The sequence below is a fragment of the Amborella trichopoda genome, chromosome 13, assembly GCF_054954075.1.
Source record: "Amborella trichopoda isolate Santa Cruz 75 chromosome 13, AtrichopodaSantaCruz75HAP2 v2.0, whole genome shotgun sequence".
Taxonomy (NCBI): domain Eukaryota; kingdom Viridiplantae; phylum Streptophyta; class Magnoliopsida; order Amborellales; family Amborellaceae; genus Amborella; species Amborella trichopoda.
In genome coordinates, this window is record NC_142348.1 from 20,739,604 (window position 1) to 20,754,437 (window position 14,834).

At 37.8% G+C, this 14,834-nt stretch overlaps 1 protein-coding gene across 4 annotated transcripts; it reads left to right on the plus strand.

The window, feature by feature from the left end:
• Nucleotides 1-545: 545 nt before the first annotated feature.
• On the plus strand, nucleotides 546-14,602 carry LOC18433824 (uncharacterized). 4 transcript variants are annotated; one of them, XM_020667063.2, is made up of 5 exons: nucleotides 546-640; nucleotides 722-812; nucleotides 11,917-12,126; nucleotides 12,883-12,993; nucleotides 13,267-14,602. In XM_020667063.2, the coding sequence occupies exons 1-5, from the start codon at nucleotides 566-568 to the stop codon at nucleotides 14,016-14,018; spliced, it is 1,239 nt and encodes a 412-aa protein (XP_020522722.1). In that variant the 5' UTR covers nucleotides 546-565; the 3' UTR covers nucleotides 14,019-14,602. The 4 variants fall into 4 exon arrangements, with proteins under 4 accessions (XP_020522722.1, XP_006843969.1, XP_011623198.1 ...); XM_006843906.4 differs by lacking the exon at nucleotides 12,883-12,993; XM_011624896.3 differs by lacking the exon at nucleotides 12,883-12,993 and having other exon boundaries at nucleotides 11,917-12,120.
• Nucleotides 14,603-14,834: the final 232 nt, after the last annotated feature.

A 14,834-nucleotide genomic window follows, 5' to 3' on the forward strand; every position in this document is an offset into this window, starting at 1 on the left:
GCTAGTAAAATATTGGTAATACATTTCCCATATTTCTTTTGGATATAGCCAAACAATAGCAATGTATTTAAATACTACCCAAATAATAACGATCTATTTGCATATAATGTATTACGTAGTAATATATTTTACAGATAATATCTTTCTAGGTATCCAAAAGGTTGTTCTGATGCCAAAAAACTGTTCAATTGATTATCTCGACCCCTAGACATATGCATGTGAAGAAAAAGGTTTTCAAAATATTTCGAGATGATCCATTAGAGGGTTTTTCAACATTAAAACATCATTTTCCGTAGTTTTTTTACGTTCACGTGTGATTCTACATTTTAAGGTTGCAACCTTATATAAACTTTTCCCTTTCAATTTTAATAGTCAATAATAATTGCGACGTTGTGTTTTGTTGTTTTTTTTTTTTTATTATCTTTATTAAAGGCAGGGGTTCTTGTCAACCAGATATTAGGTTTTAGCTGGGAGGCTTATCAGCACACACGTAGCAAAAATAAATTTGATTCTTTATAAGGACAATAGATTCACGCAGTTAAACTAGAGTACTCGAGAAACGGATATGGCGAAGTCGGTGAAGAAGGACCTAAATCGCGCTCTCAGCAGTCACACTCTCGCCATTAATGAAATCCTCAAGGTGACTTTTTCTACTCTTCTCACTGACTTTCTCGGAAGAAGAAATGCGTATTAACGTTGTTATATGTTCTGTTTGAACCAGATTTTGGATGAGCCCGCTTTTTCTCTGCAGCGTGTCAAGTGGGAAGAAGTCATCAAATTAGGGGACCAAATTTCAAAGCAGGCAACTGTCGGTGAGAACGAGAAAATTGGCTTTCTTTTCTTCTGCTTGTTTTTGTTTGTTTCTCCTTCTCGGATTTGTTGGTTTTTGCTTTCTTATTTGTTCTCTTGATTCTGGTTGATCCTTGGTGTCTGTCATTGTGGAAGATTGTTTCTTATCAGTTAACTATTTTCATGGAGTTTTGTGCGATGCGAGTGCAGTACAAGAGCCTATTGTCATGGGATTATTTTTCATGGAGTTGGATAGTACCTTGAATAAACTCATTAAGAAAAAGCTAGAACTCTGGCTGTTCCCTTGTGTTTGGGAGATTGTTTGAGAGAGATAACTCATTAAGGAAAACCTGGAACTCTGGTCTCTCCACTGCGTTTGGGAGGTTCCTTGTGTGTCTGTCTGTCTGAGAGAGAGAGAGAGAGAGAGAGAACTTTGCTTGTAACCTAGAAATTGTACAATTCTTTTCTCTTTTTTTTTTTTTTTTGTAGGGACGGGGGGAGGGGGCCAGGGGGGGCGCAATGCGTATCTATTGTCTTCTAAGAACACCTTCAGTGTCGTATCCATCAAGATTTTCTGTTGTTGTTGAATGCCATTCGCCTGATGTTTTCTTTATTGAATGTCCCAATCGGTTCTTCTTAAAGCTTTGATTATATTTTTCTCTACTTCCACATTAAAAAAATAGCCTACTTCTTTAGAAAGTCCAGACCTGATTCGAAAGCTTCAAATTGTTCTTCTTAGGTATCTTAATCTTCAAAAACATTATTTATTTTACTTTCAAATATCCTTCTATGCCTTCAAATATAATATACGTTAAGATCCTTCATATTCTTGGGTGGAAGTACCAACCTGGATACCGTGTTCTTGCAAAAATAATGCTCTAACTTGTAAATTTCGTTGGATCAAAATTATCTCCATTGAAGTTATTTTGATTCTGTCAATGTCTTATATAGAACATTATAATGGAAATCTTAATGGCCCTTCTTATTATCTATTCCACGGCAGCTCTAGCCAAGGACCATCCACCAAAGTAAATAAACATATACTTTCGAGGATTGGATGTTTGTTTTCGACCTTGTTCATTTCTTGTTATGTAGCAATTTCAAGACCACATTGGAAGCCTTTGGCATATTGCAGGGCCCCTTTGGCAGCATTTATTGTAGGGAAAGCTTGATATTTTTAAGTCAGAGTTATACATTGGATATCACTTGTCTTGCTCACAGAGAAAGAGGCAATTGGCTGCAAGTTTATTTTTAAGATTATGACCAACTCAAACGAGTCTGTGGATTTCTATAAATGAGGGTCAATTGCAAATTGCTTTGTTTCATAGACTTATATTTATTATCGGGAGAAATCTTTCACCCATCAACAAGATGACTACTGTTGAGACGCACTTTTTTTGTTTTGTTTTTTTTTGTGGGTAACTGCAGTTCATAAGTGGCCTTTCTTTAAGTTGGATGCGAAGAGTGTTTTTCTTCATTCTTGTCTGCAAGAGAATTTTCATGTATCTCCACTAGCCCTTATATGGCATCAATAGTGATTAAAAAAGCAGACCGCCCAGCGCCTAGGCAGTCCAGAAGGCCTGAGCGCATCGCCCAGGCCCAAGCGGCCAATCTGGGCGGCAGTCCTTGGGGCGCCGCCTAGGCGGGCACCCAGCTCAGGGCCCGCGCTCATGCCCCGCCTAGGAGGTACGGAACCTGCCTATGCATGCGCCCCTCCCAGAGGCAAATTTTTTTTTTTGTATTGAAGTTTTTTTAAAAAATATAAAGTGTTGGATGTTTTTAAGTTCATTTGAAACCTAGAACTTATTGGAGCCCATTTTAGAGAGAGAAAGCTTTCAAAAAACTAGTTTTTGGTGATTTCTTTAAGATCGAAGGGTTTCTCAAAGTTTAGAAAAATTGATCAAAACATCACCCATTGATATTAGATTTAATTTTTGATGTTTTATAAATCTATTGGGGGGTTTTTAGAAGATTTTGAGTCCTTAGAAGCATCTTTGAGGTGGAAGTTTGAAGATTGAGCAATGAAACTCAAAGTAAGTGCCCTAAATACCTAATTTTTATTTTTTATACTATATATCCTTTTTTTATTCAAATGGACATCCTTTTTGGATTCGACTGGGCTGTCTAGTTTTTGGGCGCCAGCCTTGGCGTTGGGCGGCTTGGACCCCCCAGACGCCGAGGACCCGCCTAGCGCTTTTTGAAACACTGGGCATCAATGAAGCTCCACGAGCATGATTTTAAAGATTTAGACTTTGGAGTGTGGTACCTAGCTAAATTTTCCCAAGAGTTCTCTTAACTTTATCCCATAGTTGTTGGAAACGTCTGAGATTCTAAATTGTTTTAGGAACTGGAATCGTGGCTGGTTAGAAGATTTCTGTTTTCAGAATCAACGTATCTATTGTCTTCTATGAACACCTTCAGTGTCTTATCCATCAACATTTTATGTGATTGTTGAATGCCATTCGCCATATGTTTTCTTTATTGAATGTCCCAATCGGTTCTTCTTAAAGCTTTGATTATGTTATTCTCTACTTCCACATTAAAAAATATTATATCCTACTTCCTTAGAAAGTCCAAACCTAATTCGAAAGCTTCAAATTCTTCTTCTTACGGTATCGTAATCTTCAAAAGCACTATTTATTTTACTTTCAAATATCCTTCTACACCTTCAAAGATAATATATGTGAAGATCCTTCATATTGTAAAGAATTGTATACATGTGTCTGCTTAGCTTTTTTTTTTTTTTTTTGGGGTAAAAGAAAAGGAAAAAGGTCATTTTGTTCCTTTTGGCTTTATAGTTTAGGATTCAAATCTTGGATGTCAAATTAAAATAGTCCAATCAAGGCAATGCTCCAATCCTGCTGCTTCACATTTTACTCTCAATTAAGTTACCCTTTCCTTTTGATGCATAGAAAGGTATGGAAAGTAGGATAATGGATGTGAGATAACATTGATATGAGAATTTGGGTAAATAGTGCATAGGGAGCTGTTCTCTGAATTTGGGGGGGGGGGGGGTGTAGGTTCTTGGGTGGAAGTACCAACCTAGTCTTGCAAAAATAATGCCCTAACTTGTAAATTTCGATGGATCAAAATTATATCCATTGAAGTTCTTTCGATTCTATCAATGTCTTATTTAGAACATTATATGGAAATCTTGATGGCCCTTCTTATTATCTATTCCCCAGCAGCTCTAGCCAATAACCATCCACCAAAGTAAATAAACATATACATTAAAGGATTGGATGTTTGTTTTCGACCTTGTTCATTTCTTGTTATGTAGCAATTTCAAGACCACATTGGAAGCCTTTGGCATATTGGAAGGCCCCTTTGGCAGCATTTATTGTAGGGAAAGCTTGATATTTTTAAGCCAGAGTTATACATTGGATATCACTTGTCTTGCTCACAAAGAAAGAGGCAATTGGCTACAAGTTGATTTTTAAGATTATGACCAACTCAAATGAGTCTATGGATTTGTACGAATGAATGTCAGTTGCAAATTGCTTTGTTTGATAGACTCATATTTATTATCGAGAGAAATCTTTCACCTGTCAACAATATGACTACTATCGAGACACGTTTTTTGTTTTTTTTTGTGGGTAACTGCAGTTCATAAGTGGCCTTTCTTTAAGTTGGATGCGAAGAGTGTTTTTCTTCATTCTTGTCTGCAAGAGAGTTTTCATGTACGTCCACTAGCTCTTATATGGCATCAATGAAGCTCCACGAGCACGATTTTAAAGATTTGGACTTTAGTGTGGTACCTATCTATACTTTCCCAAGAGTTTTTTTAACTTTATCCCATAGTTGTTGGAAACATCTAAAACTTTGAGTTGTTTTAGGAACTGGAATTGTGGCTGGTTAGAAGATTTCTGTTTTTAGAATCAACGTCTGTACTAGGGGAATTATGGGAAACAAGATTCCTACTTTATAGGAATTGAGATTTGGCCCAAATGAAATCGAGATCCCTACATATATGGAGTCGAGATTCCGACATCTTTGGAATCAAGTTTCTGATCTATTTGGGGTCGAACCCATATGGAATCGAGATTCCTTCATATATGGGATCGATATTGTAACTTCTTTGAAAACAAGTTTTTGACATATTTGGAATCGAGATTCATATCAGTTTGGAATCGGGCTTCTACTCACCTGGTAATCAAGATTTGTAACTCTTTAGGGTCGAGTTTCAACCCCCTTAGAATCAAGATTCCTACATCAATGGCATCTCACGTCTCAGCAACTTAGAACTTTATCAAGTAATCGAGATCAGAGGTCTCTAAGGCCTGGAGAAGGATTCCATAGATTCGAAGTCGATGTATTGACTATTGAGCCTCATACAGAGTATCAGAGATAAGGTCAATTAGTAGACACTTGTAGTCTACTTAGGGAAATTGTCTACAGCAGATACAACTATTATCTTGTGTATTTTAAAATGTGCTTTTGATTGCCTTATTATAATTCAAAATGGGATTTTGTCTTTGCCATAGTGTTGTCTATATCGGAGGTGAAGATGTGGGGTATTCAAATTTTTTATATCGTATGGCCCAAGTTCTCTTAATTTTATTTATTTTCAAAGACTATTTAAAAGGATACTCCCTCCTTGTAAAGGCGGCGAATGAGAATTGAATAAAATTTGGTCTTGTGAAGGGATCATTTTTGGGTGGATTCCCTTGCAGACCTCGAGAGAGGGTATATTCTCTCAGCCTTTTCTTTTTTATTGTTATTATTCCAATTTTGTTTTCTCCATGCATCAACTGGTTTCCTAATAACTCATATCGAAATCCATAAATATTTGAAGAAAATGAACTCATAAACCATAAACATCAATTTTGTGGGATCATGGCATAATCTAAAATTTAATTATAAAAAAGTTAAAGCAATATGGAGTTTATTTAGAGGGGTTTTACCCCTTTGTTTTATTGTCATGTCCTTCCAGAATGATTCATTAAAAACTTGTAACATCAACTTGCTAGTTATCTTATCTTGCTCAGTGGTGATGGATGGGGTTCCTCAATGCATTCATTGAATCCATCCATGATCACACTTATGGATCAAAATCATGATAACTACAAATATTTCATTGAAAACTTGTATAAGATCAACTTGTTGGTTATCTTATCTTACAAATTAGCCCATATTTGCTCTCATCATTTCCAAATGTCCTTGCAACAACATTCTCTAATGAGATTCCTAGTTTTTGAGAATCATGTTTCGACCGAAATAGATCCAAGTTTCATCCACATATGGAATCGAGATTCTGTCTTCCTTGGAATCGAGATTCCCATCCCCTTGGAATCGACACTCCAGGAGTCAAGATCCATTAATATGCAGAATCGAGTTTCCGACATCTATGGAATCGAGTTCTGATATATGTGGAACATAGATATGTTGCTGTTTCAAATCATGATTCTAACATATTTGAAATCAAGTTTCTGAAGTATATGGATTAGAGTTCCATGCCAGTTTGAGATCAAGATTTGCAACAATATGGACTATGGAATGTGTTGGGCAACCCCTATCAGGAATCGAGATTTCATTTTTGTGGAGAAGGAAGCCACAAGCGCATCTTGAGCCTCATCAACTTTAGAACCTGTATTGGATGTCTTTTATTCGAAGGTTCCGAAATTTTAAAGTGATTGTGTTGACGATTGAACTTATGGTCATTATATACAAAAGACAAGTATTTCTACATTGTTATTTTGACTTTATTATTATGAAGACAACATAGAATTATGTCTACGCCATGGTTTTAATTTTAATTGTATGTGTTGTATTTACCAATTATATTTCAAATTTGAAGTTAAGGCCATCCAGGGTGGCACAAGTAAAATAATGAAACCCTGCAACCACTAGAAGCATTCGAAGGAGATTTCTACTCCAATTGACGTGGAATCAAGATTTAACTTTCGCTGGAATCTAGATTCGATATATTTGAGAACGTCTACCCACAATTAATGGGTTCAAGTTTCTAAAGATGTGTTGGATCGAGTTTCTAAATTTAAGGAATCGAATTCCTCTGATTTCGATAAATGGTTTCTAAAGATGTGTTGAATCGAGATTCCAAAATTAAGGAATTGAGTTTCCTTGGTTTCAAAAAATGGTTTATAAAGATATGCCGAATCGATATTCCGAAATTAAGGAATCGAGTTTCCTTGGTTCCGAAACTGTTTCCGTGGAGATTCCTTAACGGAAATGCAGAATCGGGTTTTGGAATTGGAAACGCGAGGTCGGTGGAGAGATTCTGATAACTATGGTCCCTCTCACAGCTGGTAAGCTGCCAATCGCTTTAAGAGTGAGGTCAAAGCAATCCACACATGGGCTCAAAAAAAGTTTATTCTCTTTTGTTGCAACTTAGTTTCACTCGTCATATTGGTTGCAGCCTTGTTAGCGACCACTTGAACCAATTTTTTCCATTTCATTCATGTGTTGCTACCTTATCTCATCAATGTACTGGTCTACCATATATCCTCCATCATGGGTTTAATCAAATTCATGTATGGACTCTGAGAATATTGTCCCCAAAGAGCCGTTTACATAAAATGCATGATTTTTCTCTTATCTGTCCTCATATCGGTCATTATGTTTACCCCATACGTCACCCAACCCTATCTGTGTGTCTCGAGATACTCCCTAGTGAGTGGCACCTCCTTTCTTTGTAAGGGCTTCTTAAGCTCATAAACTGTAGGGGCCTTTAACTGTGGTCCTAACTTCCCAATGGCTTCCATTATTGTGTGAAAGCTCTTTAGGCCAGCCACATTAAAAGAAATGTTGGCTTCGTACCTCCATTAGGCTTTAGATTGACATTTATAGTCCCTATTTACCTTCTTGAATTGATTTTCAATTGTTGTTTGCTTTATTGGTTCTTCATCTTTAACCACAACATCGAGGTCTCAGTTTATGTAAAATCCCATTGGCCCCTTACTACAATCCCCTTAGTCCCAAATAGTCTCACCTACTACCCTTAGATGACCCAACTTCAGTCTGCCCATCATCATCATCTCTGCTAACTAGGCCGCCTTATCATCTTTTCCTTAGATGAACCTACTTCAGTCGCCCCTTCATCATCATCTCTACTAACTAGGCCGCCTTAACATCTTTTTTCTTCCTTTCGAACTCCCAAAGAAGCCTTCGCCTATGGCAAAAACCAAAAAAAAAAAAAAAGATAAAAAGAAAAAAAACCATCTAGTTGCTTCTCAATTCTAAAAGAGCCTCCTATTGTATGTTTTTGGCCCTGGATAGAGCGGAATGGTGGAACAGGATTCGTGAAGCCAACTCCAAATAGTTGGGATAAGGCTCGGATAATAATGATAATGATTTGGCTAAAGCCTATTTTCCATCCCAAATCCCCATGTGGATTTAATCTGCTAGAAGACATAATCAAAAACTCAGAAAACCCAGGTGCAGATGTCCCCAAAATATTGAAGGGGAAAATGACCTTAAAGGCTCTTACCCATGGACATTTTCTGCCCTTGTGTCAGGGCGGTCATTATGGCAAGCGCCGTCCCAAGGCTGTGCCACCTTGCCCTAGGCATGTACAATATTTGTGTATGTGCGTGCATGCATGTGTGTGTGTGTGTGTGTGTGTGTGTGTGAGAGAGAGAGAGAGAGAGAGAGAGAGAGAGAGAGAGAGAGAGAGGACCCTTGATCATTAAAGTATAAGCTTAGGAGAGTGCATAGATTTATTTGGTTGCTGGTGGAGAAAGACGTGGGAAATCAGGTGGGGGGCAGCGTAACTAAGGGAGCCATTCCATTCAGGGTGATACATAATGAGCGGGCATGGCAGTAGGTCAGACAATGCCTATCCCTGGGGGATGGACTAGAAAGAACAAGGTCAGTTTTAGAGGCATTTACTTTATAAAAAAATTAGTCATGGGAAACTTTTCTCTATGTTGGGGCGTATATGTAAGCCTAGGCCCTAAGCAGTTGTCTGATCTAAACGGACAACTGATAGAACTGGTTCAATGATGTAACAAAAAGTGTAGAAACAGGCTGCCGGCTCTCTGCCAGTTGCCTATCTGAAAAAAAATTTGAGCTTCTTTCTCTTTCTGAAAATGTAGGAGAAAAATGCTGGAGGTCTCTCTCTCTCTCATATATACATGCACACACACACAAATTCAAATGAACCCCATTCTTCTCTTGAGTCAGGGAATAGGAAGGTTCTCTCTCTCTCTCTCTCTCTCTCACATACATTGAGGGAACCAAAGTTCTTATCCGAGCTGCCCCCCCCCCCCTCTCTTTATGTCTTTATCTCTAAAAGTTAGAAAGCACAAGTTCTTCTCTGGAGAAGAGGTATAGAAAGGCCTCTCTCTCTCTCTCTCTCTCTCTCTCTCTCTCTCTCAACATGGAGGACGTCACTTTTGTAGTTAGTATTGGAGAAAGATAACTGAGAACCGTTTGCAAGACTTTGGTGCTCTTCCTTTATTGGTGCTCACGTTTCAAGCAGTTTTATCCCTAAAATAAATAGAGGTTTTTCGGTGACGTCGGTGTAATTTTAAAGAGAGAAGGATGAGTGGGTTTCATGTCAGAGGGATTTAGGGGTTTTTGGATCTGAGATAAGGGGAGTGGGTTTCAAATTCCCACAAATAGGCTACTGGATGAGAGGCAGTAACCCGTTTTCAGCTTCTTTTTTGTTACATGTCAAAGCAATTCTGGTAGACATCTGTTTAGATTTGGATGTTTGCACGAACCCAGGCATAGAACTTATATATATGCCCCAATGTATAAAACGTTTACCCATTGGCTATACGATTGGTCTATTTTATGTCGCTTTACAGTTTGGAATAAGAAAGTAAAGAATGCGCAAGGCACATACTTGTTCAAGTCTTTATATGACCCTGCCAAGTCTCTTTTGAAACTTGAAACGAGGTCACATTGTTTTGTAGCTTGATTTGTTCTTGCTTTGAATTAACTCAATCGAGTCCCAACTCAACTCTGAGTCATTGAGCTAATGATTAGGTGCAACAAATGGTTCAGAGCATCAATGCATTTTTATTTGTTTAATATTGGTGATAATAGCCTTTTCAAGTCTATAGTATAATATACACATACTTTATATGGGGAGATCCCCTGGTGTGTCCCATATCTGTGTATGTGTGTGTTTATTTTCTGATTGCAAGTTGCAGCCATTAATTACTGAGGGTATTTTCCATCTCAGTATCATCCTTGGGCATATGTAACCCAGGGTTATTATGAGTTTGTTTCAATGGTTCCTGGTGCACAGGCACACACACAAAAACACATAATATGCTGGTTACCCATGTTCTTAATGCAAACTTTTTCGGAACTTTTAGTTTCACACTCCTCCTTCATCCTTGGTTTCTGAGAATACCTAGAGAATGTCTATATGAGTAGGAACAGGAATGCCAAACAGACCATTATGCAAGAGGAATGCCTATGGCAAGGTTAGCTTCAGGAGTGGGAGCCAGAACCATTGGTTCCTGCATTGAGTTCCTGCTGCTGATTTATGGGACCAATCCCCTTGTTAAATAACTGGTGTTGTGGCAAAGTTTGTGCATGGGCCATTCTGTATGCAATGCAGATTCCGGACAGTAACATCTGTATTTACTTCTTTTTGTTTTTATCTTTTGGATTTATCAACAAGAATTTGCCTACAGAAGATAAATTTTGTTAGATGGCAGTCAACATAAGAGCCCAAGTTCTCTACTTTATGAGGCTGTGACTTCCCTAGATGCACAAAGATGGGCCGCATAACGAGACAGTGATTTGAGTTGCTAAAAATGAAGGAAAACAACTAGATGGAGGGAGAGCATAAAGAGTGAAAATGTTGGAAATAGGCATCGTTCTCACTTTCCAAGAAATCTCATCTCTTCCTATAGACCATTCATCCTTCTCTATTTCATTGACAGCTCTTGGATTCTAATTTTAACAAATCAGTAGAAATACTCCATTCGCCCTTACTTCAGCCAATTATCTAGCTCATAGGTATTCAATGCTTACTGCGACGCTGAAATATGCCTTTATATACCCATATGTTTTTTTTTTTTTTTGTGACAAGGTTACATACATATGGAACTTGAGACGTAGCGCTATAAAACCCAGCTGCTGCCGCCTTGACCCAAGCCCGATTCCTTATATATACCTATATGTTTTAGCATAATATCTTGAAGTGCAACTTGTCTGAAAGCATTATCTTGAAAATCCCTTTAAAATATAGACTTCATTGTGAATAAAATTTGACTTAATTAAGGCTTCTTTGGTGCAAGTAATTTCCAACCTCTATCTTATAGTGAGATTAGGAAACTGGATATTTTAGGAAACCATGGCCAATAGCGAATTTTTTTGTGAAGTGGAACTATTTTTCATTGTAATCCATCTTCTAAATTAAAACGTTTAGTTTAGATTGAATCAAGAATTCTTTGGAAATGTCAACCATTTTTTTTTTTCGTTTTTTTTGTAGTGTTCAAAAAGACAAATTCCATAGACACGTGTCATTGTTTTATCAGTAGTGAGGAGTTCACCGCATTATTGGTACTACCCATGTACAAATTAATTAAAAAAAAACTATACAGCTTATTGGTATTGAAATTATCTTGTGCAGGCTAGCCACCTCTAATACAGTGTTGCAGGCCTTGATGTTGTTTTTGGAGTTCAGCGATATTTGAATTTACCAAAGAAGCAGATCAATTTGAGGGCAGCGATGCAGTTGAGCCCTAGTGCCAGGGTGTGGCACACCCACTCAATGGATGCAGTGGCAGAGTAATTTAGACAAATTGATGCTTTAGAGAAGAATGCATAAAGAACGGCCTTATTTAAGGGTTGCTTAACTAAAAAATGAGATTAAATTGTCAAAATACTTTTGAAGAACTGCATTAAGACAGAAATTTAGGAGACACATAAAGTATATTTCCCGTTTGAGATCATTTGGGATCATATTGTCGATTCGTTCACACTCTTCTCTGACGTACACGTCTCCATGATTTATTCTTGATGTTGCACATGGAGACTTATATACAATGGGGCTAAGTGAATAATATTGTTCTTGAAGTGCTTCTTGTTTAAGGCACATGATTCTGCATTCTCTTATTTCAGGGATTCATGCACCCTTTTATTGTCGAGATATGCATGTTAGGAATGCTAAAGTTGTAATTTTCAATTTTTGTTTTTTGGCAGCTGGGATGCTTTGGAGTGGAGAGGAGCCCAAAGTTGGGGAGTTGTTGGATAATATGAGACTTTACTGTGACATGCTCCAAGGTTTCCTTTTACTTTGCCATGGGAGCATGGTTGGTGCTGGACCTACTCTTTGTGCTTGTATTCGGACATCAGCAAAGCAAGTTGCAGATTCCAGCTTATCCTTACTCAGACAAGCTGTTTCATGTTATAGTACTCTCTCTCTCGATTTCTCGATCTCTCGATCTCTCGATCTATCTATCTATCTATCTATCTATCTATATAGGAAAAAGTTTATATAAGGTTGCAACCTTAAATGTAGAATAACAGTTGCACGTCAAAAATCCATCAGAAAAGGTTGTTTTAATGTTTGAAAAAACCTCCTAATTGATCATCTCGACATTGAGATGTATTAATATGAAAAAAAAAAAATTTGAGTTCCAAAAATAGTACATCTTGCAATACATTATCTAGACCGTCGATATTCAAGATTTTCATGTTTATAGATCTACTTGATTTTAACTATTTTTGGAGTTTAAAGTTTTATAATTAGATATAAAAATAGATTTTGAGATAATCCTAAGAATTTTTTTACCAACATTACATGTTATGATAAAATTTGGAGCTGCGCCTTAATTCGATTGTTTGAGGTTGCAACCTTATAGAAACCGCACCCATATATATATATAATCACGTTCATGCATACCTTTGTTGCTTATCTAGTTATTTCCTTTGTGTATATGTTGGAATCCATATGCTTATATATTTTTATGATCAAAATGGCACTCAATGGTACTTTATGTTATGAAAATAGCCAGGATATGTGTGATGATGACCCTTAATTTCCCAAATGGATGAGATTGCCAGCTTTGTTGGGTGTTTCATGTGGTCAGCTTCTAGGATTCTTGTTTGCAGTTCTTTATTAGTTGAAGTGTGGGACTTAAACCTGCTGCCTATGGTTTGTGACAGAGCTCTTCAATATCACAACTAGGCTGCTGAGCCAAAGCTCAAAATCTTATTTGCTATTACACAAGATGATCTTCGAATCAACCTCACATGTAATTGAGGGCCCATTTATATGTAACTTCCTATTTATCGTTTCCATTGCACCCAAAATTTAATATGTATATTTGTTTCCATTGCAACCTCTGCAACCCAAAAACCGCTTGAACAACATAGTGCTATCTAATTTCCCAACAGTGCACAAATTAAATCATCCAGGACTATCCATCTAGCTTCTTATGACAATTCATGCATCAGTACAGAAAAAAATTGACAATTCATCCGAGACATGCATCAGTACAGAAAAAAATTGACATGGAACTCTCTATTCTATATTGTTTCTCTATGCAGCGTCACAAAATGAGGACCTGAAAACCCTGATGCCTAAGCTCACTGGTGTGGTATGGGAGGCATGTGCTGCCCTAAAGAGGACCCCCACCAACAACACCACTGCAGTTGGGAGGGGGATAACACGAGTTGCTGCCTCCATCAAAGATGTACTTCGCGAGATGGGAGAACTGAAGCCTGCAGCTGGTTGCAGCCTTGATGGGTCCCATGAAAAAGGAGAAGGTGAGGACCACAATGGTGATAGCTGTGCACAGGATGGGTCCCCCAATGATGGGAATAGTGGGGTAAGTGGGGCCCATTTAGACATCGAAGACTCGAGCGTGATTGGTGATGATCTAGGGGATGACCTATCAAATGAGGAGATGATGGTCGCAAAGTTGGTTACTGTTGTGCTATCAGATACCCTACTTGTTTTCAAGGAGCTCCTTCGCTTTATCTCTGGGCTCTCAAGGCAATCTTGCAATGGGTGCGAGGGTCAAGTGGATCATTTGGAGAGAATACTTGAAATATGTCAAGGCGTTGGAGTTCAGGTCGATGAGCTTGGGGCGAGTGTCTACCCTCCCCAAGAGGCTTCGTCCAGTATGGCAGCCTCGATAAAAATAGTGGGGGGCATGGCGGGCATTGAGGCTGAGTTGCAGAGACTTGGGGGTGCACATGAGGGTTTGCACGTGGCCTGTGAGAAATTGAAGATTTCATTGAGGAAATTGGAGTCTGAATTGGGTCCTTTAACAATGGATTTGAGTAATGGATTCTGAGATCTTTCAATGTGAAGTTTAATAAAGACCTATATGTTGTGTATATTTTGGTTGGATAAGTTATGCAAATTTTCAACTCGTAACCAAAATTGCGAACTTACCATAAGGTCATGGTTGCCCAACACTGCAAATCTGTTGTCCAAAGATCATAGTTGGCTCTAAATTGTGTTTTTCTAATCCGAGGCCACTTACTCAGATGCTTATTATGATGGATATTTCTATAAAGGTACAAATTACCGAACAAGATTTGAGCTATGTATTGACTGGGTTCTTAGTTATTTTTGGTTAAACCACATATGGCAGGATATTGCAGATAGGCTCTTAGAGACACTTGGAAGCTTCCCTCAAGTCTGTTGAACAATGTTGGTGCGGATTATGAATTTGTCCTTGCTTGTGTTTGGGACCGCACTTTGGATGCTATTTCAAGGTACATGTTGTATTGAATGTGTGTGGCCCTTTGATTGAGCAGAATGGTAGAATTAGGATTTGTGTAGCCAACTTTAAGCAGTTGGTAGTTGTATTGATTGTGTAAAGTGGCAAGACTTTTTTTAGTCTTATTGAAAAAGGATTTTTTTTTTTTTTTCTTTTTGTTGGTTTTATATTTCTTTTCTTTACCACTAGGCCGATAACCAAATGATATGTTTGCAATAACCAATAAGCAAGTTGGTTTCCAAACTGGCCCTTTAGTTTTGAAATCTCCGATAACTTATAGCGATGTATATATTCTAGGGAAAAAATATCATTTGAAGGGTTTAAATCCATGCAAAATCACTGGAGTCGAAAGATGGTAGTGTGTATATATATTCTACATTTACT